At 44.5% G+C, this 26,075-nt stretch overlaps 1 protein-coding gene across 1 annotated transcript in view; it reads right to left on the bottom strand.

Moving 5' to 3' along the window:
* LOC146196967 (neprilysin-1-like) overlaps positions 1-26,075 on the bottom strand; it is a 98,416-nt gene that overhangs the window by 19,314 nt on the left and 53,027 nt on the right. Inside the window, exons 5-14 of the mRNA XM_084598680.1 lie at positions 18,777-18,826; positions 17,634-17,720; positions 16,697-16,902; positions 14,704-14,895; positions 9,275-9,361; positions 7,944-8,074; positions 5,082-5,307; positions 2,526-2,624; positions 1,765-1,842; positions 971-1,083 (exon numbers count right to left, since the gene is read on the bottom strand). Coding sequence (XP_084454806.1) covers positions 971-1,083; positions 1,765-1,842; positions 2,526-2,624; positions 5,082-5,307; positions 7,944-8,074; positions 9,275-9,361; positions 14,704-14,895; positions 16,697-16,902; positions 17,634-17,720; positions 18,777-18,826 — 1,269 coding nt within the window. The remainder of the gene's footprint in view (positions 1-970; positions 1,084-1,764; positions 1,843-2,525; positions 2,625-5,081; positions 5,308-7,943; positions 8,075-9,274; positions 9,362-14,703; positions 14,896-16,696; positions 16,903-17,633; positions 17,721-18,776; positions 18,827-26,075) is intronic.

Below are 26,075 nucleotides of genomic sequence, written 5' to 3'. Positions count from 1 at the left end.
GTTAAAATTTCTGGGCACAACAAAGGAGCCTTGATTGACCGAGAGCCTCGACCAATCAAGGTTCCTCGGAGCTGCAGATAAATCTTGAAGACTAACCTGCAGCTCAGTACTACCGCGTACAAAGTACTTAGCACCTAAAGATTAGCTTCGGCAAGCAAGTAAAAATCTTCATCAAAAAACGTTCAATGTTTGTGAAGACCTGTGCCTGGTTACCGCCACGGCATTTCGCTGACTTGTGTTCTTGTAGCGCCTAAAAGACCATCTGCTTAACCAAATGACGACATACACTTTCTAAATCAAGGGATTTCCTCTCTCCCCGACGAAAAACATTTGGTCGATCTCCACATCGCTGTTGAAAATACAAATACAGTCCCTAGCATCAGCAAACGCGCTCACGTGAGAGCGCATCTGGGTCATGCAGCCTCTGCATAGCATTCCCACTAGTCAAAACGTGGAAGCAGGAGATTGAAGCTGTGGAATACGATGGCGGCGTTAATATCATATACTTCAGTATCGCACAATACAGAGCTGTAAGTGCGGTTGATTTTCAGTGCCACAATAGTGCGGCAATCGCAATAAGCGCTAAGCATCCTCGCAAATAGCTGCTGTGTGTAAGCTGTACTAACTTTTGCAACATTTCAGATATAGTTGACTTTGAAAGCTGTATTAAGAAATGACGAAAGTACGTGGTCACCGGTACCGAGAATTCCGTTCAGATACGTACGTACTTCCTTGATTAATAATTAATTTACCTGGTTCCAACCGCGTGAACACATTGAATGGATTTTCCAAATGAGGGCGACCGTATGAACATGTGGCAAGCTAAACGCACGCTGAAATTCACTTCAACAGTGGGCAGAATTGGCGTTCGTCCATTAATCACACGCATTGCATGAGAAATTTAACTATGCTTAAACAAACCTGTGTCATGCACTGTTGGTTAAGAAAGAGGCACACAAAAAAGGCTTACTCCTCACTTCTGTTGTAGGTCTTTCGAAGCTTCTCAAGCCTCTTGAGCATGCCGTTGTAACGGACGTTTAAGTACACGTTTAGGAACGGCGTTCCTGGAATGATTTTCTTAATCTGTGAAAAGATAAAAAAAACAATGCTGAAGCGACATTGAGTCCCGTAATGTTGGTAGCATCACAAACGAGTTCGCTGTAATGACAAGCGATATTTTTGATGAAGCAACGGCAAGGGCACATTGGCATATTGCAGGCTGCTTAGCAATCGAAAGAGATGGTAAGGTGTAGTAATAAAATGATCAACTCACAAGCCAAGAAGATTAATTGAAGCTTAAATCAGTGGAAGCACATTTTCGTCTGCACTTTCATTGTGAAAAAAACCCCATGAGTCGCAATAACCTCATAGGTTTCCTCATACTAAACTCATAATAAACTCGTAATATCCTCATATCATTTCATACGAATATCGTTCAACGTATGAAAAATATATGAGATTGTATGAGATTTGTATGAGTCTAGTATGAGCTTAGTATCAGATCTGAATGAGGTTATTGAAACTCATGCGGATTTTTTTCGCTAGGGTTGTGCCTAAAAGGGAGCTGAATAGTTATGCTGGTGTGCAAAATGTTGTTATAACTAGGAAACTTTATTAGATCGTTTCGGTAGACAGGGTATACATAGATCGGCAGAATTTTGTATCATATTTAATTGCGCTAGAATATTTTGGCAGAAACTATATGCACTTCTTGGCGGGAAGGCGTTCGTGCGCCCGCCATTTTTTGAAAAAGAATATACCCACGAGGTCGTAGCGGCTGTTGAGGTGAGTGTTGTTCTTGAGCCAGCTTGGGTACGCGATGTTGTCGACAATGGCATTCAGCTGAAATAAAGGAAGAAATTAGCACTCTCGTTTGGTGCTGGGTAAAATAAAATTGTTTATCATTTCGAGGTCTTTCGGAAATGCAATATCATCTTTTCTTTTGCCTTGATAACTTGCGCGAAATACACATTTCAGTTCTTCAAACTACAGTAATGAACTTCGCGAAAAGAGAATACGAAATCAGTATCTCGACGGTACGTCTCAAAACGTGCAGGGTTTGGGCCAATGTAAATATCCTACTCACTAGAGGCTGCAGTGGTTCCCGAGAGCTAAGTGCTGAGTCTTTTCTTGGGATCACGTGTGAGAGGCACTCAATAACTATAATGATTTTAAAGCATTTACAAATGATGCAGAAAATGTGCTTTAGATATCACAAAGTAGATGCCTATAAATATGACCTAAACAGCTACTTGTGCACCATTTTATGAATCATTAAAATTTAGGTAGCTAATAGAACACCAATGAATTGTTATATTTCACCCGTGATTTTTCGTTAGGCATGTGCACTTGTGTTCTTCATGCTTTATTTCGTCTCTCACTAACTGGAGTTCATCCTTATGTTGAAATATGTGGTAAACGTTATGTTCTATGAAAAATATGGGATTTTTCTGATAAAATCTCTTCAATTGAACTTTTAAAACTTTTTTTCTGGTGGTATGATATTAAGTGTAAAATATGCACACCTTATTTGCGGCCTGATCTTTAGTGTAGCCATCCATCCAATCGTTCTGTTGGAGCAGGGCGCTAAATGCCACTTTCAGATCGCTCACAAGTGAATCCATCTGCAAGAAGAAACAGGGGATGAAACAGCATTAATAAAAACAGATTAATAAGCGGTATTGAAGCTTTTTGGGAAATCATGAAATGCACATGTAAACATAATAGCCACACAGTAAAGGAACTGATATGAAGTTACACCACACGCGTCATCCAAATGCAGTTTTCAGAAGACCTCCGCAGCCTCGCATTCGGGGGGAGATGGGTTCGAGCCCCCAGTGGCGACGGGAACTAGCCGGTTTTCCAATTTTGTGTCGAGATGTCCCCTAGCATGGTACTTATTCTTTGAAGGGGGACACGTCTCTAGGTAAAGAGTGGAGGGGGAGTCATAGTGACTGTAGTGTGTCATAGTTGCATGGGTGTCTACGAGTAACAAAGTATCCACTAGCGTGACAATGGGCTCATAGTGGGACCTGCAATGCTGGGAGCCCTCGAAGGTTAGGCCACAGGAAACCGAACTTAGTGTGGACGTGACTGCAACCCACTGGCCCAAATGGGTACATATATCCTTCGGCTGAGTGTTCGACCAGTTGAGAAGCTCCACCTGGACAGGATGCCTTTGACATTCCCTTTAATACATTCGCCCGTCGCCCTTCCCATCAGCCGCGGGACGCACTTTGGTATCGCTGGATACCTATTCGTAAATTAGGTGGAAGCGCGGTCCCAGTCTGCTGCTCGGCCATAACAGGATTTCAGTGCTCGGAGATGTAACTCCCCCGGACAGTTCCGAGGAACTACCCCATTGGTAACAGCATTGGTAACAGCGATCATCCTTTTCCTATTCCCTCGATGGAATATTTAGGGGCGAGGGACCGAAATATGCATCGTGGGGTAAAGTACATTACGGGGCATTTCTATTGACTGAAGATGAGGGGAAAAGCCATTTCCCAAGATTTCACCCCAATACGGCGAACACAGGACCAGGGGAAAGCTTGTTCCGTTTTGTCACTTGAGGGCGCCAGGTGGCACACTTTCGCATTCGAAGCTAATGTTCCGTATGGGAAGCGGATGTAAGCTAATTCTCCGTCAGATCAAGTGAGCAACCCTTCTTTACTTTCATTGTTGCGCGTCCGAATCCTTCAAACAGGCGGTAGTTATTTTTTTTTTACCTCTATATCTCTAAGCAGTAAAACAGCAATTGTGAAAAATTAATCTGTGACCCATGACTTTCACCACTGCATCGGCTTCATTAAATGCTATATAGAGCAATGAGGTACAGCTGCTTGAGCAAACATTCCTATCGCCATGCCACTAGCCAATACTGGGACCAACTGATATGCTCTAACCTTTTTGAAATCTTTCCTCAGACTTTTACAGAATCTCAAGTAATTGCTTCCAGGACATTTGCATTACTTCTCCGGCCTATGGCAATGGCTACACATAGAGATCCCGCTGAGGTATGGCATCTCGTCATGGTCCGTACTGGGACCGGTTGTCGGAAAAACGTTAATGCATTGAAACGCCTTAGGTAATGAAGAGTAGGGTTCTTTGCGCTGTTTTACGGCCTTAAAAGGTTAAGGAGGAAGTCAATTCAGTCCTAAACTTCGGAATACAAGTTTGCATGGAGGAGCTCGAGCGCTTAACTGTGAACAGTATTTTACGCCCTTTTTTTCATTTCCTGTTCATAAATTCATGGTTGCTCTTAGCTGAAAATGAGGTGAGGTGACCTTGGAGCTTGGGCTAAATCGAGCAGCTTTGTCTTCCACCCACCAAATACGACATGAAAGGCGAACTTAAAATAGATGGCGTAATTTCTGAGTTCGTGTTCGGTTTTGTTTCTAGGTTTATTGGGTATAACCGTATAAGGCGATAAAGCTGTTCAGGCTTTGAGGGACGCCGTAGTTGAGGGCCCTAGAAATTTTGTCAATCTTAGGATATTTTACGGGCACTGACACCGCATAGTACACGGGGGACTTGCCTTTCACCTCCATCGAAAAGCGGCCACCTCTACTAGGGATTGGGTCCGTTTCGAGTTTTACGGCAATTTGAGAATTAAGGCTGCCAAATGAGAGGTTAAGAATGATGGCACAATGCACACCACCCAGGGTGTTGTGCAACATACGATGTGCAATACACTTTTAAAAAGTATAGAACAGAAACACTGGGCGGACAGGAATTGGTGTCACCAGTTGGTCCAGTAGTGCACTCTTGAGTTTTACCATATTTGCTTTTCCGACTACTGAATTGATCTTTTTTTTTTTTTTGCATTCCCTGATATCCCGAAAACTTCCAGCGCCGAAAACTTCCAGCGTCGAACACTTTTCATTCAGTGCAACCTTTACACCTCTGCCAGGAAATATGCGCTTTCAAGGCGGGCACTGCTTCGCCTGCGATACTAAAATGTCCCGTATGAGTTTTCTCAGTATTCTTTGCATTATGTCTTCCTTCTGTATCGATGGTCTACCTTGCAGAAAAATGATATATGCATGCAACACGTGGCTTCTGTGTTAAAAGAAACCTACGTCTTCCTTTGCCTGAGCGCTGAATTCCTTGTCTATGTACAGCCTTCCCATGGGGTGGTCGAGGAGCGCGCTGATACTGCCGATGCAGCGCTGCCAGATGGGTAGGATCTTTTCCACGCCCTGCACTACACGGACGAACTCAAATTCCAACTTGCGCAGGAGCTTGGACGATGTCGGCCCAAAGTTCTGCATGAGTCTCCACCCCACGTAGTTGTAGATGGTGGATCTGCGGTACAGAACGAGTGGGGGAACTGGTGAGATTGGGATGACAGTCAATATCGCGTAGCTGAGCTCGTACTGTCACCAATTTTACGTTACATGCGGAATGTGAATCTGCGGATTCACATTTCACAACTTCAAACTTCACACGTCTAAAATTCACAAATCCAGCTCAGGAAAGACCGATTCCTTCTTGTTTGAAAAAGGTGATGGAGGACTTTGTACTACTTGAATATCTTGTTCTCTATCCTTGCTAATTGTCATGCTCCTACCTCTTATGATTGTCATTTATATAATAGCATCTCATATGGATCTACCTTGTTCCGTACATAGTCCCATTATGAGTTGGTTCTGCGTTCTCCGACATCCTATTCTATTTCGACGTCTATATTTGTGTGTCACAAGTAGGTACGACTTCACCAACTCCTCGTTTACAGCTTCTTGTGCAGACACGTTCATGTCACGTAATCATTTCTGACATCACAAGTACCATTAACTACCACTTTCTCTCTTATAAGTCGTTTTTATCAGCAACCCTATCTCATTAGATGCCATCACGTGATTACAGTTTATATAAATATTGAGTTACGTTATCACTCTGATCAATGTTATCTCAGTATCATTATCATGACTATCTAGTGATCTGTGTGTTGCTTGGCTATGATATATCTCATCATAATTATTGATCGATTGTTAATTACTTATAATGATATAGCTCATCATAATTATTGATCTATTGTTATGACTTAGTTATCTTTAGTTATCGTCGTTGTCTCCTATACATATCTCGCTGCCACACGCCCTGTCCTGCCACCCATGACCCAAGAAATGCTTTACTGCTCTGTCTTATTTAATATCTGGCTTTTTTGTGGATATGCCGCTTAGTGCGCAACGTTGCAGCGCTACCTCACTTTTATGCAGCTCTAGGAACCCTCTTGAAACTAAATTGGTGCTGAGGATGAGTACATGCGTTGATAACGTGGGACACTTTTGTACCACCAAAAGTGTGTTACCTTCTCTGTAGATAGATAAATCAACTGTAATTAACGAAAAAGCGTTGTGTGCCCCGAAATCGATCAAGAAATGAAGTCAGTTACAATTAAACGCCGCAAATTCGTTATATTTTCTAAAAATTAAATAACGTCTCTCACAGACCAGAATTGAAGGAGGCTGCTCGGAAGGAGGCTGCAGCCATGAAATTAGGAGACGCCTGCTTCTGGGAAAGAGAGCAATGGTTAGCCTTGACCGCCTAGTAAAGAGCAGAGACATTAGTCTGCCAACCAAGATCCGTATAACCCGTGCTATGGTCTTTCCAGTTGTGATGTATGGATGCGAGAGTTGGACTGTGAAAAGGGCTGACCGCCGAAGAATTGGCGCGTTTGAATTGTGGTGCTGGCGAAGACTCTTAAGAGTTCCTTGGACTGCCAGAAGATCAAATCAGTCGATATTGTCGACCATAAACCCTGACTGCTCATTGGAGGGTCAAATTCTAAAGTTAAAGCTCAGCTACTTTGGTCATCTGATGAGAAGAGAGGAGTCGCTGGAGAAAGATTTGATGTTGGGAAAGGTTGTGGGTCGCCGGAGAAGGGGTAGGCAGCGAACGCGATGGTTAGATGGCATTCTCGAGGCATTGCAGATGAAGCTATGTGATGTTAAGAAGATAGTGAGAGACCGGAAAGCGTGGCGTGACATGGTCCATAGGGTCACGAAGAGTCGGACACGACTGAACGCCTGAACTGAACTGAACTGCTTAGCTTGCGCGTTTTTCTCACCTCAAACTAGGAACCATTCATAATTTCTTTAATCAAGGAGGCTTTGAAGGAAACCATCTCGCCGGAAATTCCAAAAAGGTTCTCGCCTTTTTTGGGACACCTTAGTGGCTAAAGGCGTTGTCGAATCGTCTTTAAACGCTCCGTAGGTAAGCAAGCACACTGAGCAGCGAAGAGCCGCTTCTACGCTGCTGATGTAAGGAATATGCTCTTCCCGCTCCCTGTAGAGATGTGACGGCAGATCACATATGCACTTGCCCCGGACATCAACCACCGAGACCTATCAGGACACATGGGCGCCACCGCTGAGCCATGGTGGCACTAATTTCGGACAGAGGTCTGCATATCTAATTCTAAGCCACTTATGCTGAAGAGCACATTTGAGCAAAGAAAAGAATACACACCGTAATAAAAATATATATACATATATATATATATATACCTAAATAAATGTGTTCGATAATGCGTCTAAAAATCCTAACACACATCATTTGCTCAATGGTTGTTTTGAGGTACGTGGGGCTCGGTGCGGTCGTAATGCGTTTTACACCTATTGTTTCAACGCTTTACATGGTTCGACGTCAAGAAGCAAGATAAATTAGGAGGGAGGCAGAGTTATATCAAGGAGAGGGAGCTACGGGCTCCTTAATGAGGCATATTCAAAAGTTCACCGAAGTAAGGCTAGCCGCTCGTAAGTCATCCTGAATGATACAAGGAGCGATCTAAAATTTTATCCTCAGATTTTACTGGGTAAAAATTGAATTGGGGGTGTGTACACTTTCCTTTCTTCATAAAAACCACTGACGCATGTTTCATCTGTAGATTGTTGATAAGCAGTAACAATGGCACCACAATATGTAGTGTTTAAGCTCACCCTTCAACCGTTTTGAGGAAGTCGAGAGTAGAGTTGTAGTATTCCGGTTCCCTCATGACAACGCCTTCCTCTTCCGTCATGGTAAGGTTAATTGGCTCGAAAATTTGGTTCAGTATATTCAGCCAGTCGACCTAAGGAAACAAAAGAGGAACCACAGTTACAAGCGGCTCTGTTACAGACTCGGAAGATTTGGAAACGTCCGTTCATTACGAGTGAAAATAGCAAAGGCTTCTGTAAATCGCCAGACATTGGGTAATCGCAAATCTGACCGGCATTGGAGTTCTATCTATTCTTGCCTGCTATCGCTGCTGATGATCGTTTCTCAAGATGGCACTTAGGTTTTTTACTATTACGACTTGCTCCACCCTTCAAGAAAAGAGTGAAATGTCCTTGAGTGGTAGCGCAAAAAGAGTGCCGCTTGCAGTTGTCATGTACTGTGCCCAGGTAGGTAGATGGTAATGACAGCTATTAATTTCTATCCACTATATAAAACTTACGGATTGCTCCTACAGCGCACCAAACTGACTCTGCAATTGACGCAGTGTTAAGCCCAAATTCGGCATTCAGGTTTATAACCAGCAAATAGGTGTGATCACGGTACTGGTGTGCCACGTCAAGGACATGAAAGGCGAAAGTTCAGACTGACCTTCACTCGTGCATTAATAGTCAAGATCTAGGAAGCACGTCACTATTTCGTGGCAGTTAAAAGCCACACCAGTGAAACGTGGCTAACAGATACATCTGCAAAACTTCAACCGGCAGTTACAACAATTAAATGCAGCTTTCGCCAACCTGGTGGTCGGAAATTGCACTGTTTTTCGCGTTCTCAGGTTACAGTAACAAAAAAAAGACAACCCTAGGGAAAAAGCCGCATGAGTCACGAAAACCTCATACAAATATCTCATACTGAACTCATTCTAAACTCATAAAAATCTCATATTATATGATATATTTCTTATATGGTGAATTATATTTGTATGAGATGATATGATATTGATATGAGTTTAGTATGAGAAGTCTGTTGAGGTTATTGGGAATCATAGGGTTTTTTCACTAGGGTTAAGAAGATGATAGACTGTAACTTGAACTGAACTTTAATTGACACGTGCGATGTCAATCCGGAAGCTGTTCTTTTTTATTTCTTGGAATTTAACCAACCATGAAGGAAGAATACCCCTACTTCTCCCCCTGATTTTAATGAAGCGACTGCACATAATTTTCATGGTTTTTTATGCAAGAATTACAGACAACTTCAATATTCTTTTTCTTCGTAGACCGATTTCTTTTTAATATACCCATTAGTAAAACCAAAAAAAAAAAAATCCGCTTGCCTGTGGGAACTCCGCACTCAAGTTGGCAATCGTCCGGCGGTTGTACATGGTGTCGAAAACTCGTCGATCTTCCGGAGATCTCGTGCGCTGCAAGAAAATTGGCAAATGCTTATATTGCTGCTCTTCCTAAGCAGACTTTCTACCTGGCTTGTTCCTTTGCTTCGTTGTTTTTGCCTTTCTTAGTTATTTATTTGCACTCTTCAGGACAAGACCCCGGAAGAAGCACCCAGCGGTATAATGACATACGTGAGCCGTTCCAACAAGCTTCGCGTGCTGAATTTTTTTTAGCTCAAGCTCCATGAGTAACTGGACATACTTCCTTCTTCGAGTGCACAAGTTGGTGCAGGCCGGAAAAAGAATATGCGCTCGACCGCGCACGGGGTCAAGGCTTTAATGCGCATCTGCCACTTGACAACTTATTGAAGTAAACCTTGGATCACGTTGCACCTGTCAGGCTCGTGCATCGGTAAAAAAATTATGAATATTTTTAGCGTGTTACGCAAGCGAAGATGGCATTGAGCGGCTGCACACAAACCCGTTATTGTTACGAAAGACCCTTTTTGGATGCGGATAGCGGGAAGTTTTATTCAACGAACAACATGCGCTTTGGTTCCAGGCAGTGTTTATGTCTCGACATCGGCTGGCGGAGCGTAAAGGAAGGAAAAACGAAAACAAAAAAGAGCGAAAAACGAAAAAACAAACAAAAAAGAGAGAAAGCCCTAGTCGTTCTAGGCCAGGGCATATGGAATCTATAAAAATGAATGGTGTAATGTGTAATTTTGTTTATTCTGTCAAAACATAATTTCCCTTTCAGGCTGCGCGCTGGTCAAGGTAGAGAGAACATTGGATTTGTTGGTGTCGCATTCAAGAACAACTACTCGCCGCATCTGTCCAATAGGAATCAGCGCCGAGGACCCAGATAATAGAAGTTCAGCTCATTTTTGTGTGGTGTGTTCTATACGTATAATTCGGCTAGCCTCTTCGTTGTTTCAGACTACTGCTCTCAAAATGTATGGCTTTTTCATCATTTTTATACAAACTTCTGACTTTTTGTGTGCTTTTCAACCGAATTAAATCAGTTCATTTCCCACTTAACAACCAAGACGGAGTGGTTGTAAACAAAAGGCGGCCATAGTCAGCTTAAGGAGTATACCAACCTAAATCATTTAAAGACAACACATACATCAAGAATTCACCAACGGATGCTCGTGAATACAGCATGCAGGTACAGTAGCCCAGCCAGATGCGGATTAGGAAGGAGACGCCCACAGCGCTATACCTGTCTAAATGTATTACCAACTAGTCCCATCAGTTCAGTTCAGTTCAGTCGTTCAGTCGTGTCCGACTCTTCGTGACCCTATGGACCATTTCACGCCACGCTTTCCGGTCTCTCACTATCTTCCTAACATCACATAACTTCATCTGCAGTGCCTCGAGGATGCCATCTAACCATCGCGTTCGCTGCCTACCCCTTCTCCGGCGACCGTCAACCTTTCCCAACATCAAATCTTTCTCCAGCGACTCCTCTCTTCTCATCAGATGACCAAAGTAGCTGAGTTTTAACTTTAGAATTTGACCCTCCAATGAGCAGTCAGGGTTTATGGTCGACAATATCGACTGATTTGATCTTCTGGCAGTCCAAGGAACTCTCAAGAGTCTTCGCCAGCACCACAATTCAAACGCGTCAATTCCTCGGCGGTCAGCCTTTTTCACAGTCCAACTCTCGCATCCATACATCACAACTGGAAAGACCATAGCATGAGTTATACGGATCTTGGTTGGCAGACTAATGTCTCTGCTCTTTACTAGGCGGTCAAGGCTAACCATTGCTCTCTTTCCCAGAAGCAGGCGTCTCCTAATTTCATGGCTGCAGTCTCCTTCCGAGGTAATCTTGGAGCCCAAGAAGAGAAAATCTGTCACAGCTTCCACTTCTTGTCCATTGATGCTCCAGGACTTGTTAGGGCAAGACGCCATGATCTTTGTCTTTTTGATGTTCAGTTTAAGCCCAAACTTCTCACTCTCTTCTTGTACGCGCATCAGAAGTCTCCTGAGTTCCACTTCACTTTCTGCCATTAAAGTGGTATCATCCGCATATCTAAGGTTGTTGATACATTTTCCAGCAATGTTCACTCCATATGAAGACTCGTCCAGACCGGCCTTCCTCATGATGTACTCTGCATATAGGTTAAATAGGCAGGGCGACAGTATGCAGCCTTGCCTCACTCCTTTCTCAATCGGAAACCAATCGGTAAGACCATGCCCAGTTCTGACTGTGGCCTCTTGTCCTTCATACAGGTTCCTGAGGAGACAGATGAGGTGAATTGGAACTCCCATCTCTTGGAGAGCTTGCCACAATCTGCTGTGATCTACGCAGTCAAACGCTTTCGCATAATCAATAAAGCAGAAGTAGATGGGTTTCTGGAACTCTCTTGCTTTTTCCATGATCCACCGGAGGTTGGCAATTTGGTCTCTAGTTCCTCTGCCCTTGCGAAACCCAGCTTGCACGTCCGGAAGCTCCCGATCCACATACTGCTGCAGCCTACCTTGGAGGATTTTCAACATCACCTTGCTAGCATGCGAAATAAGTGCGATCGTGCGGTAGTTGGAACAATCTTTGGCACTGCCTTTCTTTGGAATGGGGATGTACACTGACCTCCTCCAATCCTGTGGCCACTGCAGAGTTGTCCAAATCTTCTGACATAATGTATGCAGAATGCTAACAGCGTCATGGTTGAGGTTTTGAAGCAACTCAGCTGGAATGCCATCACTTCCGCTGGCTTTCTTCTTAGCAAGACTGGCTAAGGCCCATTCAACTTCACTCTTCAGGATGCCCGGCTCGAGATCAGTAATCACAACCGTCTTATGTTGGGTTTGCACATTCGGGTCCTTCTTGTACAGTTCTTCTGTGTATTCCTGCCACCTCTTCTTTATCTCTGAGGCTTCAGTGAGGTCCTTGCCTCGTTTGGCCTTTATCACGCCCAGCTTAGCACAGAAGCTTCCTTTGATATCTTTGATTGTCTTGTACAGAGCTCTTGTGTTCCTTAATTGGCTGTTGTCCTCAACTGCTTGGCACTGTATGTTCAGGAAGGCATTCTTATCTCTCCTTGCTATTTTCTGAAAATCCGCATTGAGAACCTTGTATCTTTCTCTTTCCCCCATAACTTTTGCCATCCTCCTTTCCTCAGCTATTTGCAAAGCCTCTTCAGATAACCAGTTTGCTTTCTTGCATTTCTTTTGCTTTGGAACTACCTTAGTAGCAACTTCTTGTATTATATCACGAACATCAGTCCACATCTCTTCGGGCTCTCTGTCTTCTAGATCTAATTCTTGAAATCGATTGCTCACTTCCACAGCATATTCTAATGGAATTTGATCCAGATCATACCTGAAAGGCCTTCTAGTTTTCTGAGTTTTCCTCAATCGAAGCTTAATTTTGGCAACAAGAAGCTGATGATCGGTGCCACAATCGGCCCCAGGCCTTGTTTTTACTGCTTGTATAGCGCTTCTCCATCTCTGCCGGCAAAGAATATAATCGATCTGATTCCTGTACAGACCGTCCAGTGAAGTCCATGTGTACAGGCGCCTCTTGTGCTGTTGAAAATGAGTATTCGCTATGGTCAGGTTGTTTTCTTGACAAAACTCTACTAGCCTCTGTCCAGCTTCATTCGACTCGCCAAGACCGAACTTGCCTACAATTCCGGATATTTCTTCACTCCCGACCTTAGCATTCCAGTCTCCTACGAGAAAAACGACGTCTGATGATGGGGTGCGGTCTAAAAGGCATTGTAGGTCCGCATAAAATCTCTCAACGTCAGCTTCTTCAGCAGTAGTGGTCGGTGCATAGACTTGGATAACTGTTATGTTGAGAGGGTGACCTTGGATCTGAAGTGAAATCATTCGGTCGTTTTTGGGGTTGTACCCTAGCACTGCTTTACCCATTCTTCTGTTTACTATGAGAGCGACCCCATTCCTTCTCTTGGATTCGTGCCCACAATAAAAGACATAATGGTCGCCGGAGTTAAATTCTCCCATTCCGGTCCACTTGAGCTCGCTGATACCCAAGATATCAATGTTCAATCGGTTCATTTCTTGCTTGACGACATCCAGTTTACCTTGCGTCATAGATCTTACATTCCATGTTGCTATGTGATATATCTCCTTGCAGCATCGGACTTTCCGGTCGCTTCCCGACACATCCACAACTGAGCGTCCTTTTGGCTTTAGCCCAGCCGCTTCATTCGTCCTGGAGCTACTAGGAATCGCCCTTTGTTCATCCCCAGTAACATGTGGGACGCCTTCCAACCTGGGGGGCTCATCTTCCGGCGCCATATCATTAATGGTATTGTGACTGGCCATAGGGTTTTCTTGGCAGGAAATACTGGAGTGGGTTGCCATTACCTTCTCCAGTGAATCACATTTTGTCCCATAAACGACCGTAATGCAGCAAATTGTGCTGCATAAGTGAACTTAAGCCGGGATATTTAAATACATATAGCAAAGTTCATCACGTGAACACGAAACCAAATCGAATTTAATCACAACATCCTGTTCAGAAGAGCTGAATAAAGGTATTCTTTCCCAAATTCAGCCAAGGTATCGGCAATATCAACTCAGCAAGCCTTGATGGCTAGCCTGGTGTTTTATTTACTTCGGCTAAGATTTGGTTATATTGTTCCTGATTTCTAGTTTCAAAGTGACACTAAGGCGATATTTATAAAGATTATGTGATTATGCGAACAAAAACTAAACAAAGCTGCAGTTGGGAGTCCGTATACAATTAACTGTATGCGTGTCGGAGATGCCTTTCGTTTTTGGGATGAAATGAATACGCTCAAGGCTAGCGAATTTTGTAGTAACACCCACCAACTGCCAGGAGTTTAAATGCGAGTAGAATATTTAATTGTACACCATCATTTTGTTTGTATAGGAAAGGTGTATTTTAATTAGACGGCGATTTAGGAACCGAGTTTTATGAAACTTTATTTTAAAAATGGTGCGAAAAAAGAAAGACTTATACGTAGTAACGCTAGTCAATAGCTTGAAAGCTCGGAACATATATGGAAACCTGCATACTCATTCAGCTGGTAACATTGTCACCAACATATGCTTGAATACATTTTCTTTTCCCGAGAAAACGCATATGTGATTTCTTGGTGCTTGTATAATATATATGTCTCGATTTTACCAATTTTGTCAATTTTGTGAACTCTCTGAAATCAACATGATTGATGGCGAATCTCTAATAAAAATAGGTGAGAAAAGACTAAAGACACGACTGAAGAAACCACAAAGCTAAAAAAAAAGGTGCCTCAGATCTAGCTTATTATTCGCTAGTCAGTAGGACAGTCAGTGAAGCCCGGTGGGCAGACAAGTCTTGCACAAGAGCCAACTACCAAGTATACGCCCAACTCCGCGCCCTGTTGGCTTACCCTTGCAAGCTGTGACTCGAAGTTGATAATGTCCTCGACGATGGCATCGATAGAGCTTGCGCTGAGGCTCGGCTTCATGAAGTGAATCGTTCCCGCCATGTACTTCTTGTACGCTTTGACGATGGGCTCGTTGTTAGGCGTGGTCATGTTGATGAGCTGGTTGCGGCCGATTCCAAAGCCGGGTTGATCGAACTGCAAGATGCAATGTCAAGTTTACCGGGAGATCAATGTTAGGAACTTACCACAGGTCTATATAGTTACCAGCGTAACTCGGTATTATGCATATGAAAATCTGCAGGGAGAAACTTATTGGGATAGTTAAGCATCGCCTTTAAGAACATGACGCTACATCGTCGATGGGTCCCGTCAGCGGTTCTTCTTGTTGTTGTTATAGGGGTGCAGAGATATTAAATTTTGAGATGTATAATTACATCGCAAAAAACAAAAAGAAATGATTGCTAGGAAATTGAGAAGGAAAGTAAAATATGAAAAACCAAAATAAAAAGGATAATTAATAACGCACGCAGTAGGAGAACACTGATATTTGTATTTCAAGTTTAAAATATTCAAAGCATGTTAGCAAGGCAGACGTTTTGATTCTATTAAAAAAGTTTTGAATGGCGTTAAAAACAGACTTGTGGCTGTACCCAAGCATGGTGGCACCGAACGTTAATAAAATCTGGCTGCTTAAATTTAGGCCCAGCTGTTGTAACGGCTTCTCCAAATATCGTTTTCTCATCATGGTAAAACGGCGGCAAAATAGCACGAACTGTTAATTGTTCCCGGTTCCCCACATAATGCGCAGACGGGAGTAAGCACTAAACCAGATCTGTGCATGTAGAAATTTAGTGGCGGAATAAGGCAGCGCAGCCTGGTTAGAGAGACTTCAGTCTGCCTTGATTGACATTATTTCCTACTTCAGGAATACTTGAGATGAAGGAAGTAGTCCGATGTTAATATAGATCCAGAGTGCGTGCTTAATAAGGAGCGCCTACGAAATCTCGCTGCTGCTATCTACGCTGTTGCCGGGAGGACAGGCAACACGGGGCCCATTGAGAGACTCTTTAGCTAGTCTATCAGCAACCTCATTGACTTTCACATTACTGTGGCCTGGTACCCTTGCCGATGCAGACACGGGCCCGGCTTCTTCTTTTTGTCAATAACAATGATTCTGTGGAAGTCCGCACAATGCAAGCCCCCGTGAAAAGTATGGAACCCAAAGGGTTTGCTTCAAAGTTGTTAAGAGAGGTTCTCGGGAACATCTGGCAGCCCAAAGCTTGGAAAGATGCAGGACACGAGATGAGTCCCAGTTTTCCACCTCTTTGATTAATTTACGTGCTGCCGCGGCATTTCCTTCTGTATACATCTTAATGATGTCTTATATCTGTATGTATTTCTTGTATTACTCCACATGATTGTATAGATTGTATTACTGATTGCACTTGCTGATCTTTTCATGCCTCGTGATGTCATTAATACTGAAATGTGTGTACCTTCCCTATCCTTCTTGGACATGCACCATGTCCGCAGTATTTCAAGAATAAATAAAATTACAAGGGTTCAACGCTGCTGAACCAAATATTGAGCGAAAGCATTAGCTGCGGGTGACCGAGCGTTCTTCTTCTCTTTTTCTTTTTCCTCATCCCAAATGTAAAGCCCCGCTTTAACCAAGCCGTATGAATCTGACTTAGTGGCCTATAGGGGTAACGTGAATGCCAGGGTCCTGGCAGGCTGATTCTGACATAACCGTCCCATGTGAAACGAGAGACCGAAGTGGCAGCTCCTGCCAGCCCACACCCTAGCGTCCCGTGGGGTGTGACATCACAACGTCATGTGGGTAAGACGTACGTGGCTACCGCCGCGCTACGCTGAAGGCTCGAAACCTAGAGTAGTATTTCTTTCGCAATAAAATAAAATTAATCTACGAGACACTTTCATAGTAAGCTTGAAGTCGCGGGCATCATGCAGCAAGACAGTGTACAGGTATACTCACGCTGATGACATAGACGGAAGTGTTCTTGAGGTCGACGCCCACGCCCGCGGCCATGATGAAGCTGAGCCCCGTCTTGGTGTAGGCTTGCACGTACAGCTCCTCCCAAGAGGGCGCATCGAGCCAACCCAGGGGTCGAGGCCACTCGTGAACACCGACGCTGCTGAGCATCGTGCGAAGGGCCGCGTACTTAGTCTCCTCGCTAATGGCTGAGGGGCGAAATAGAATGACATCACTTAGTTCATTGGCATGACGTCTTTCTATCAGATGGCATATGTTCATAAGACCTCGCCTTCCTGATTAGCTAGCGTGATGCTACGGTACATATCCGGCACATGTGCTTGTTGTGGTCATGAGACCAAATCTCATTAGTTGAAGGTCATTGTATTTTGTCTACACTCTGAGCTATAGTAACTATGCGTGGACTTGCCTGCTTTGCTATTCCAGCATATTAATAATCTCTGGCACTACTCCCTAGTGGGCCTCGCTACGATTGCTAAGGGTTTAGCTGTCGACTGCTGCTCCCGGGGACGCGATTTTGATTCCGGCCACGATACATCGTTTCAACGGAGGCGAAATGTAAGGCGCCCGTGCACTGTACGGCGTAAGTGCTCACCAATGAATCCCAGGTCGACGAAACTAATCCGGAGCCGTTTACTATGATGCCCTCACAGCCCATATCCCCATAACACACCATACCAACCGTACATCTTGCAAGTATTTATGTCATTCATGTCTATTGCTTCAATTAACCACTATCAGGTGCCCACAGTTAAACTGCCAAAATACGAACGAGCACAAAGTAATCATGTTTCGGTATTTACCATGGTGCTATAATTTCAGCCGACCACCTTCTTGACACGCGCATGCATAAAAACTGGACTGACAACCAGATAAAAAAGATCTTTGATAGAACAGCTATATCTATTAATGAACTCACATTCGTTGGTACAGCAGTGATAGGCAAGCACCACTTGGTCCGTGACGTTCTGGTCTTCAACCTTGTACGGCGCCTTCTCTAAAATATCTGCAATGCGAAACGCTCATCAACTACTGCGGCAGGCAGATGGCGTTGACGCATATGCAAAACAAGAAAAGGACTAGATTTTGCTCACCTTCGAGTTTTTTCCGCATCTTATATCTGATGATGGTTGTCTGATTGTTTATGGCGCAAAGGCAGCTTGGGCCAAATAGCGCCAAAAGCAAAGGGAGCCCCTTATATATGATTATATTCTACTTTTTCTTCTTGGTTATAGTTGCCCTACAATAAAGTAGACGCGTGAAATCTTTAATTTGCTCTCACAAGCCACAGTTAAGATTTATTAGTCGACGTTCGCTGCCTTTGTGCGGATATTCATGTTAGGAAATTGCCTTCGATAAGACCATCGGTGCTCTCTACGCTTGCCGCCCAATTGACCACTCTTCCATGACATCATTAGCCCAACTAGCCATTCATCCATGACATCATTATAAAAGCCCTTATGCGAAATTCAGGGCAGAATTCATAGGCGCAGAGGCTGCAGGCTTGATCAGCATTGCGGCATGGTTGATTAACGGCATGCAGCTTTGGTTAAGAAGATATCGTTAGACCAACAGGTAAGGCGCAGAATGTTTATTATTATAATTGGAACACATCTATTTGAGCAGTTTCTTATTACGAACTGCTTTCAGAGCCAAACTAGACTCTAAACGCTCACGATTCCCCTTTCCTATTGGTCGGCTGTGATCGGCGAGCAGGACATGCCCAAGAGGTGTAGAGAATCGCCAGCGTTTTAAGATTGGTTTTCCATTGAGAGCGGTTCGTAATCTTGCCCAGATTTATTGTTGGAAGACTAGCAGTATAACAAAAGCAACAGAGTCTATTTTAATGTTGCGTTTTGTAAACTGTTTTCAACCATAGGGCTGCATTCCGAATGGTGCTTTGCAAAAAAACTGTGTCAAAGTACGGGAGCATAATCGAATCTCTTTTCAGTTTCAAGTTCACTGCGAAAACAAGATTGCGACATGAAAGAGCAGCGCCAAGTGGTAGTCACTGCGACCACTGCTTCCTATACTAGCCTACTAAGAGTGCAGATAAACCTACCTCTCAGTTGATTAAGAACCTTCAGCCGCAGTCGATCGAACTTGCTGAACCTGCATGAACGAAGAAACGTTGAAAGTAAGAACAATGATTTCTGAAGGCAGTGGAAATTTTAAATGTAAAATCATTTGCATTTCGCAATTTAATGTGGTGAACGATTGCTTCAGAATATAGCCGTCATTTGCTTAGCGAGAAAACGCAAAAAGAAACAAACACGGACAACAGGAAAAGAAAGACACACGAGCGCTTACTTCCAATTGGTTTGCTTTCATGCGAGAAGCCGAGTTTTATACTCTTGTCACGTGCGCAGGCTTGCAAGGATAAAAGGACGCCAAGAGTCTTTTTCAAGTCAGACGTCAAATGCTCTTTTCTTTTTCGCTTTCACAATCAATATGACTAACGAACTCGCACAAACACAGCCATTATTACTTAGCAAGGCAGTTCACAAACAGTTTGAAAGGGCCGCGGCAGCTGTCTCGTTGATCTAACATGACACCGAAGCTAGGCTACGTTAAGACGCAAATAGCCTAGCTTTATTTTATTCCAAACGGGAACCATTCTTGATCGGTTTAAGAAAAACGACGATGGAACTTTTCTTTTTCTTTCTCCGCTCTGCAAATAATATTTTCGTCTTCACTACCCTTCACATTCCCCTCCTCCGTTTTGTTCCATCGTGATATCGCCAGAAGATAATGAAAAAAGTGAGCTATTGTATTTCTCATTGTTTTCTTTAGGAAATTAGTTAAGATTTCAATATTTCATTAGCGTTAGGTAGTGGACATCTGGCTGCATTTCCTTTCGTCTTACCGGATCATCAGTTCAATGTTTCAAAAGAAAGAAGAAGGAAATACAAGAAAAGAGGCCAAGAAAGAAAGAGCGAAAGAAAGAAACGAGTCAGATCAAGAGTAACTAGCTTTTTTTTTTCCTTTTTCTAATGGGATACCAGAATGAAACCTATAAGCGAAAATATCTTTTTCCAAAGTTACTTCTAGAATGAATGACAAGCGTAAGATAATATTTATTATTGTCTTTCCCCGAATCATTAATTTCGCGAACAAAGCGAAGGCTACGAGCCAGAGTCTGACATAATTGGACCGACACACAGTCGGCGAACGATCCGAAATAACGCTTACGTTAGCGGAAAAACTGCAAGCCTAGCTTCTTTCAAAATAAGCTGGCGCTTGTGGTACTAATCGTAAAGCAAACAGAGTTCGAGGAAAGAGACGAATACAAAACGCAGCTTGAACAGCGGCGGTCGTCATCAGTCTATGTAGTTGGGATTACCCACACCCATCGCGATACGCAGGAAAGCCACTTAGAGGCGAGGAAGTTGGATCGTTAGCCTCGGCCTTGACTCGAGCGCCTCTGTCGGAGAGAGAAAGCCAATTAGCGTATCGCTGGAAGCTCAGTCAAACACCACAACTTTTTCTACACGCCCTGCCGAGCACAAATTAATTTAATCGCCAGTCCTTTCCGTTATTAGGCGGTGACGCTAAGAGTGCGAGACGTCGACTTCGGTGGCACGCCTCTTCGCAGTTGCCCGCGGATGGACGATCATTCGCACACAGCTTCCATCGCCTTGCCTTCCACACCCCACTCACCTCTAATCTCGCTATCAAATCGCATAGCGCTCGCTTTCATCTTATCAGGTGCGTAATCATGCTACCCTCGGCCGTTCAGTAATTGTTATGCATCTCGTTTATTCTTGCACCACTTTTGCATTGTTAGGAATAAGGGGGGGGGGGGGGGTGATTACATTTCAGTCCCTATTTCGTTAGTTACACTCAGAATTATTATAAGCCCCGCACTCCCCCGTACCAAGACTGCATGAGCTCTCTGCCTGGTGGAAGAACTATGTTAGCAATAGAGCGTATTCGCGTCACTTGAAGGGCGCCATTTTGTTCTTCATTTATTCATCTTCAGCGGTGGAGGCCCTAACGTGTGGCCAGAGTTCTATATGTACGCATGGTGTTTTCGCATTGCTACTCGTATGTGTACTACAAATAGCGGCCGCAGTGACATCGGGGAATATTCCCCCACGACCTGTACTTTAGAAATAACTTTCTGCTATAATCCAAAGTAGAACTCACCATAAAATGCCTTCAATTAGTATTGAAAGGTTCATCCTTCCGTCAAAAGAAAACACCGCAAATTAAGCAAGATTAACCTTACGAACACGGCGAGAGAAATTACCTATAGGAAGTTTAATAAACGTGAAACAAAACATTTACAATGACCTGACCCTCTCCAGTTTCCTGCGTCTGTCCTGCTTACTGCTCTCAAGGGGTGCCGTGGTATCACCGCCTTCCAGAGGTGTGGAAATAAATTTATGTACCTAACGAAACACGCTCTCTTATGCTTGGCTTTGTCGACAAAGATAATCTTGGTTTCTGCTGAAGTGTGAATGTTCCGCGTTCGTGTTCCTATATATGGACCGAGACATTGAAGAAAATGAGGAAATCAGGGGAAAAACCTTATTTTCGAAGTGGAAATTTTAGTATGTGACACGGTGAGAATTTGTTTCAGTCCACCAAGTTTGGTCTGCCTTCAACAAGGGCAACAATTTTCTCGCTCGCCGAAAGACGACGCGTTTCATTCAAATTTAATTCATATTTTGTTACTTAAATCTCATTAATTTCGTACTGCGTATATATTTGCACTACCTCATTTGTCACACTCGCCTACGCTAACTTCGCTCATTCATATATATTAAACCAATCTGCAAGATATTCTTGCTGAAAGCTCATGCTTCTTAGGTTATATAATTGGGAGCTTACCAAGCATACTTCCGCACGGAGCTCACTGGATCTAGTCCATTATTTTTATTGCAGAAAGCATAACGTCCCAGCGGTTACCTTTTGTCGTATTCCCAGGAAAAACGCCCCATTTGTGCGTTTGCTACTGACTACCTTTTTTTTGCAAAGCTGTAGTGCAGTCCCACTCTAAGCTGTGGGCCGCGGGTTAAGGGAGGGAATTGTGGAGGGTGGAAGTGTAGGGAAAGAAAAGGGACGACGTTACATTGTGGCACACACAACGTTATTTTCTCATTTCCGACCATCCCTTGGGTACAGTACGCTTTGTCTTGGATACAATAGATTATATTAAGGCGCTTTTATGACACTCCCGACTTCCACTTCCGGGTACGTGGATGAGAATGGAGGCAATTTAAACCGCTCTAAACCTGACATGAAAAACGGTTTCGTCTCAATTTCCGCAGGTCTAGCTTTCCCCTCTGTGCCTAATCAAATGTTCTGAGCACGTCGCTATACCTTCTTCCGCAGTCCAAGTTTCACTATTACTGTCGCAATTCGATTTTAATAATCCTCCCCAGAGAAGGGGCTGAGCTCTGCCCATCGTTTTTTTTTGTTTTGTTTTTGTTTTGTGAATCGCGAAGTAATTGGGTTTTTCTTGAGCCTGTTTACAAAGCGTGGTTATTGCTAGCTCCCAGACATGGCCAAGTTTGTAGAAAATGAAGAAATGAATGTGAATGCTCGAGTGCTCACTCGCCTAGAAACGCTTGGCTTATTCCTCATTGCAACCAGCCTTCGTCACTCCATCATGGTCGCCATTTCATCTCGGAGCCCACATTTCTGCTGTCCTTCAGAAGCGTATGAGTCGACATGAGCGAGTCTGTGCAGCTTGTTTACCATGTTTTAAACTGGGTTGGCGCTTTCTACCTAATTGTGAAAAATCTCTGAGTACTTACGCATCTTCTTCGGTTTCAGCAAAACTTCCAGTCCCCCCCCCCCCCCTCCCCTCCTCCTTTCAAAGGATATAAACACCTTGTGACGCTGGGGCTACGTCGACCCGGCCTTCACTTGGTAGCGTGCAGAGACTCGGGGTTGAAGTAGGATTGAATCTTCGAAGTTGGTGAAATATGTACAAGCAGGTTTAATGGCACTTTGAGAAACTTATTTACAAGATTATTTACACGAAAAAGAAGGGTACATCAGCAAAATGGCAAGCGTTAAGAGTTCATAGCGAGAAGCGACTGGATGAGCCGTTTACCCAGGGCTCAGAGCGACATTTCGTGCTCTGCAGCGTCCTTAAAACCCCCTATGTCCAGCCCCTCTCTGAAGATGCTGACCAACCAAATCCAGGGCACGCCCCTCAGGTATCGGCATCCAATCGAACACATCACTGCACTGATGGTCTGAAGCACTGACTGGTCCGGCATTCATTCGTTGGGCGTGATCACTTGTTGGCGGGAAAAGCTTGGGAACGGCGTGGAGAGGAGGTACATTTCTATTCTTCAGCAAAGAAACCACAGGCTGGTTCTGACAAGTGGTTTTACTTCTCAGAAACCCGAGTGCACGTGGCGCCGCATCCGCTCCCAGCATTGTCCGTTTTCGACAATTGCAAATCTTTCCTGCATTCCTGGGAAATCACTTAATGGCTGTATGCGTCATGCTCCTTTCTTGTCCTGCACGTCAGCGGACATGTCACTCTGTCGTCTCCTTTGGAAAGTAGGCATTCCTCACTGGACGATAGGGCTTATCGACTGGAAGGGTGAACAAAAGAAAGAAAGCACTTCCTGCATTTCCCGCAGGGGGACGTTTCTTTGTGTTTTTCCAGACGTTCTCTTGGCAGGGTCAATTTGGCATTTGCAGAGTGTCCACAAAGCAAAACAGGCTTACAAAACAGGATTCCTGGAAACAGGCTCACTTAGAGCCATTGGACCATCACCACATATTCACAGCACTTATCCATGCCCACAGGCGAACAATAGAGCGCGCAAATGCGGATGCTTGGTCGTAACAGCCTCCTCCCCCGCCAGAAGAGTCTCGGAGGGCAGCAGTCCCAGCTGCTGCATGAAGAGACGACTTAATGGCCTGCACGTGAACGCTTGAAGCTCGCTGTTGCTTGTCGCGTTGTCTTGATTGTTGTAGGCCAAATTGCTCGAGCTGTCTGAAACTCAACCACATGTCGAAGCAAGCACTCGGCTCCCGTCTGAAGAGACCAGGTTAAAAGAAAACTGCCATTGTTGTTCGAGAAAAGCCCACTCTCAAGACGTTCAGGACCCACGTATTCCTAGAAAACCAAACGTGCTGCTTTACATAGTCACACATATACAAGCGCACGAAAAAAAAAAAAAAAAAAAAAAAAAAAACCTGATTATCAATTTGGATACATGGTGAGGAACATCTCGGACCGCTTAGAAAGAGCGGCTAAGCGCGTCCGCATTCCCATTTAACTTCCCCTTTTTGTATCTTATTTCAAAATTGTACTGCTGTAAAATCAAGCTCCACCTAAGAAGGCGACTGTTCTTCGATGTCGCAGTTTGCAGCCAAGCCAGGCGACAATGGTCCGTCTCTACGATGAATTTGGCCCCTCCAAGATAGCACTTCAATTTTTGAATGGCCCATACAATGCAAGCGCACTCTTTCTCTGACGCGCAATAAGCCCTCTCTCTAGAACTCAGTTTTCTGCTCAGGTAGAGCACGGGGTGCTCATTACCGTCGTCATCTCTCTGGCAGAGAACAGCACCTAACCCTCGATCACTGGCATCACACTGGACCGTGAATTCTCGGGCATAGTCTGGAGCTCGCAATACCGGACGACTAATCAGCACAGCCTTCAGGTTTACGAAGGAGGCTTCCTTTTGTTCGTCCCAGACTACATTTGTCGGTTCTGTCTTGCGGAGAGCGTCGGTCAGAGGGCTAGCCAAAGCTGAATAGTTAGGGATGTAGTGATTGTAGTATCCCGTCAGACCCAAGAATGCCCGAATTTCCGTCTTCGTAAATCTTAATCTCGCTGGGTTTCCTGAAACCTTGACCTACATTGTGACCCAAGTAGTCCACGGTCGCCCTTGCCAGGCAACATTTCTCGGCCTTTACGGTTAGTCCAGCTTGACGCAAAAGGCTCAGTACAGCTCTTAGATGTACCATATGGTCCGCCCATGAGTCGGAAAAAACCGCAATGTCATCTAAATAAGGCACCGCGAATGTTTCACACCCCTTTAAAACCCTATCCATGAGTCGGGAAAAACAAAATGGAGCATTTTTGAGCCCGAAACTCATCATTGTTGGCTGGTAGCTGCCCGTCGGAGTGACGAAAGCCGCGTATCTGCTGGCGCGTTCAGTGAGTGGTACTTGCCAGTATCCTCGAGTAAGGTCCAGCGTAGTCACATATGCCGCTCTACTGACCTGTTCTACTCTCTCCTCAATATTCGGAATAGGATACACTTGATCCCTGGTGAGAGAATTTAGCTTTCGGTAGTCTACCACAGGCCTAGGGTCTTTACCTGGAGCTTCTACTAAGATCATAGGCGAAGCATAATCGCTTTCCGAGGGTTTTATTACTCCCAATTCCAGCATGCGAGTTACTTCCCTATCCAGAATTTCTCTTTGCCTTGGAGAAAATCGGTAGCACCTTGATCGCACTGGCACGTCTGAAGTCAGCTCAATATCGTGCTCAGTCAAATCAGTTCTGCCTGGCCTGTCCACGAAGCAGGCCTCAAACTCTGTTATTATCTCGTCCAGATCGGACAGCTGGGATTTCTTTAGTTCTCCTCTCTGCTCCGTCTTTTTGAGAAGCTCCTGAGCGTTGCTTCCTTTTCCGCTGAGGCAAATCAAGTTGTCCCCCATCTCCTCGGGAAGGTTTAACGTTAGATTTACCACGGCTGGCTCCATAGCTAAGTCCTCTCGGGTTCCACTTAAAAGTCTCGTGAGATTACTAGACACTGGCGGCAAGAGGTCACTCTCAAGAACGTCCTCCTTCCGCGTCTCATCAAGCTCACTTTCAAGTTGACTTATCTGAGATGCCTCGCTCTCAAAGTTTTCCGACCTGCTATCTTCCGCATCTACCACTGTTTTAACTGCCGTTTCCTCCGCTGTGGATTCTTCTGGAATGAGCAGTGTAGCTAGTTCTCGCGCCTTTGAACGTGTTAGGGTTTGCACAACTCTGTCTCCGAAAAGGATGCCCCTCTTTCGCAGTAGCATGTCCGATTTGTTGGAGAACAAATACGGATAGCACTTAGGAAGCTTTCCTGAAACGGCAGCCTCGGTTGTTAATTCGCCGAAAGGGCCCTCGATGACCACGTTCGCGATCGGCAAGCACACACTCTGTTCCTCCACTACCTGGCGGATCCATGCACACTGTCCTGTATAGTCGGAAGGCGACACATACGCCGGATGGACAACATCCATCGTTGCGGCCGAATCGCGCAGTACCTTGCAAGGCTTCCCGTTGACTACTAGGTCATGCAGGTAGGGTTCCAAAAGCTGCATATTTTCATCGCAGTCACTGACATACGAGAAAGCAAACTTTTCTTTCCGGCAGTTGACGGCAATGTGACCCTGC

The sequence above is a fragment of the Amblyomma maculatum genome, chromosome 3, assembly GCF_055883805.1.
Source record: "Amblyomma maculatum isolate TAMU_Amacu chromosome 3, ASM5588380v1, whole genome shotgun sequence".
NCBI lineage: Eukaryota > Metazoa > Arthropoda > Arachnida > Ixodida > Ixodidae > Amblyomma > Amblyomma maculatum.
This window is presented reverse-complemented; position numbering and strand designations above follow the sequence as displayed.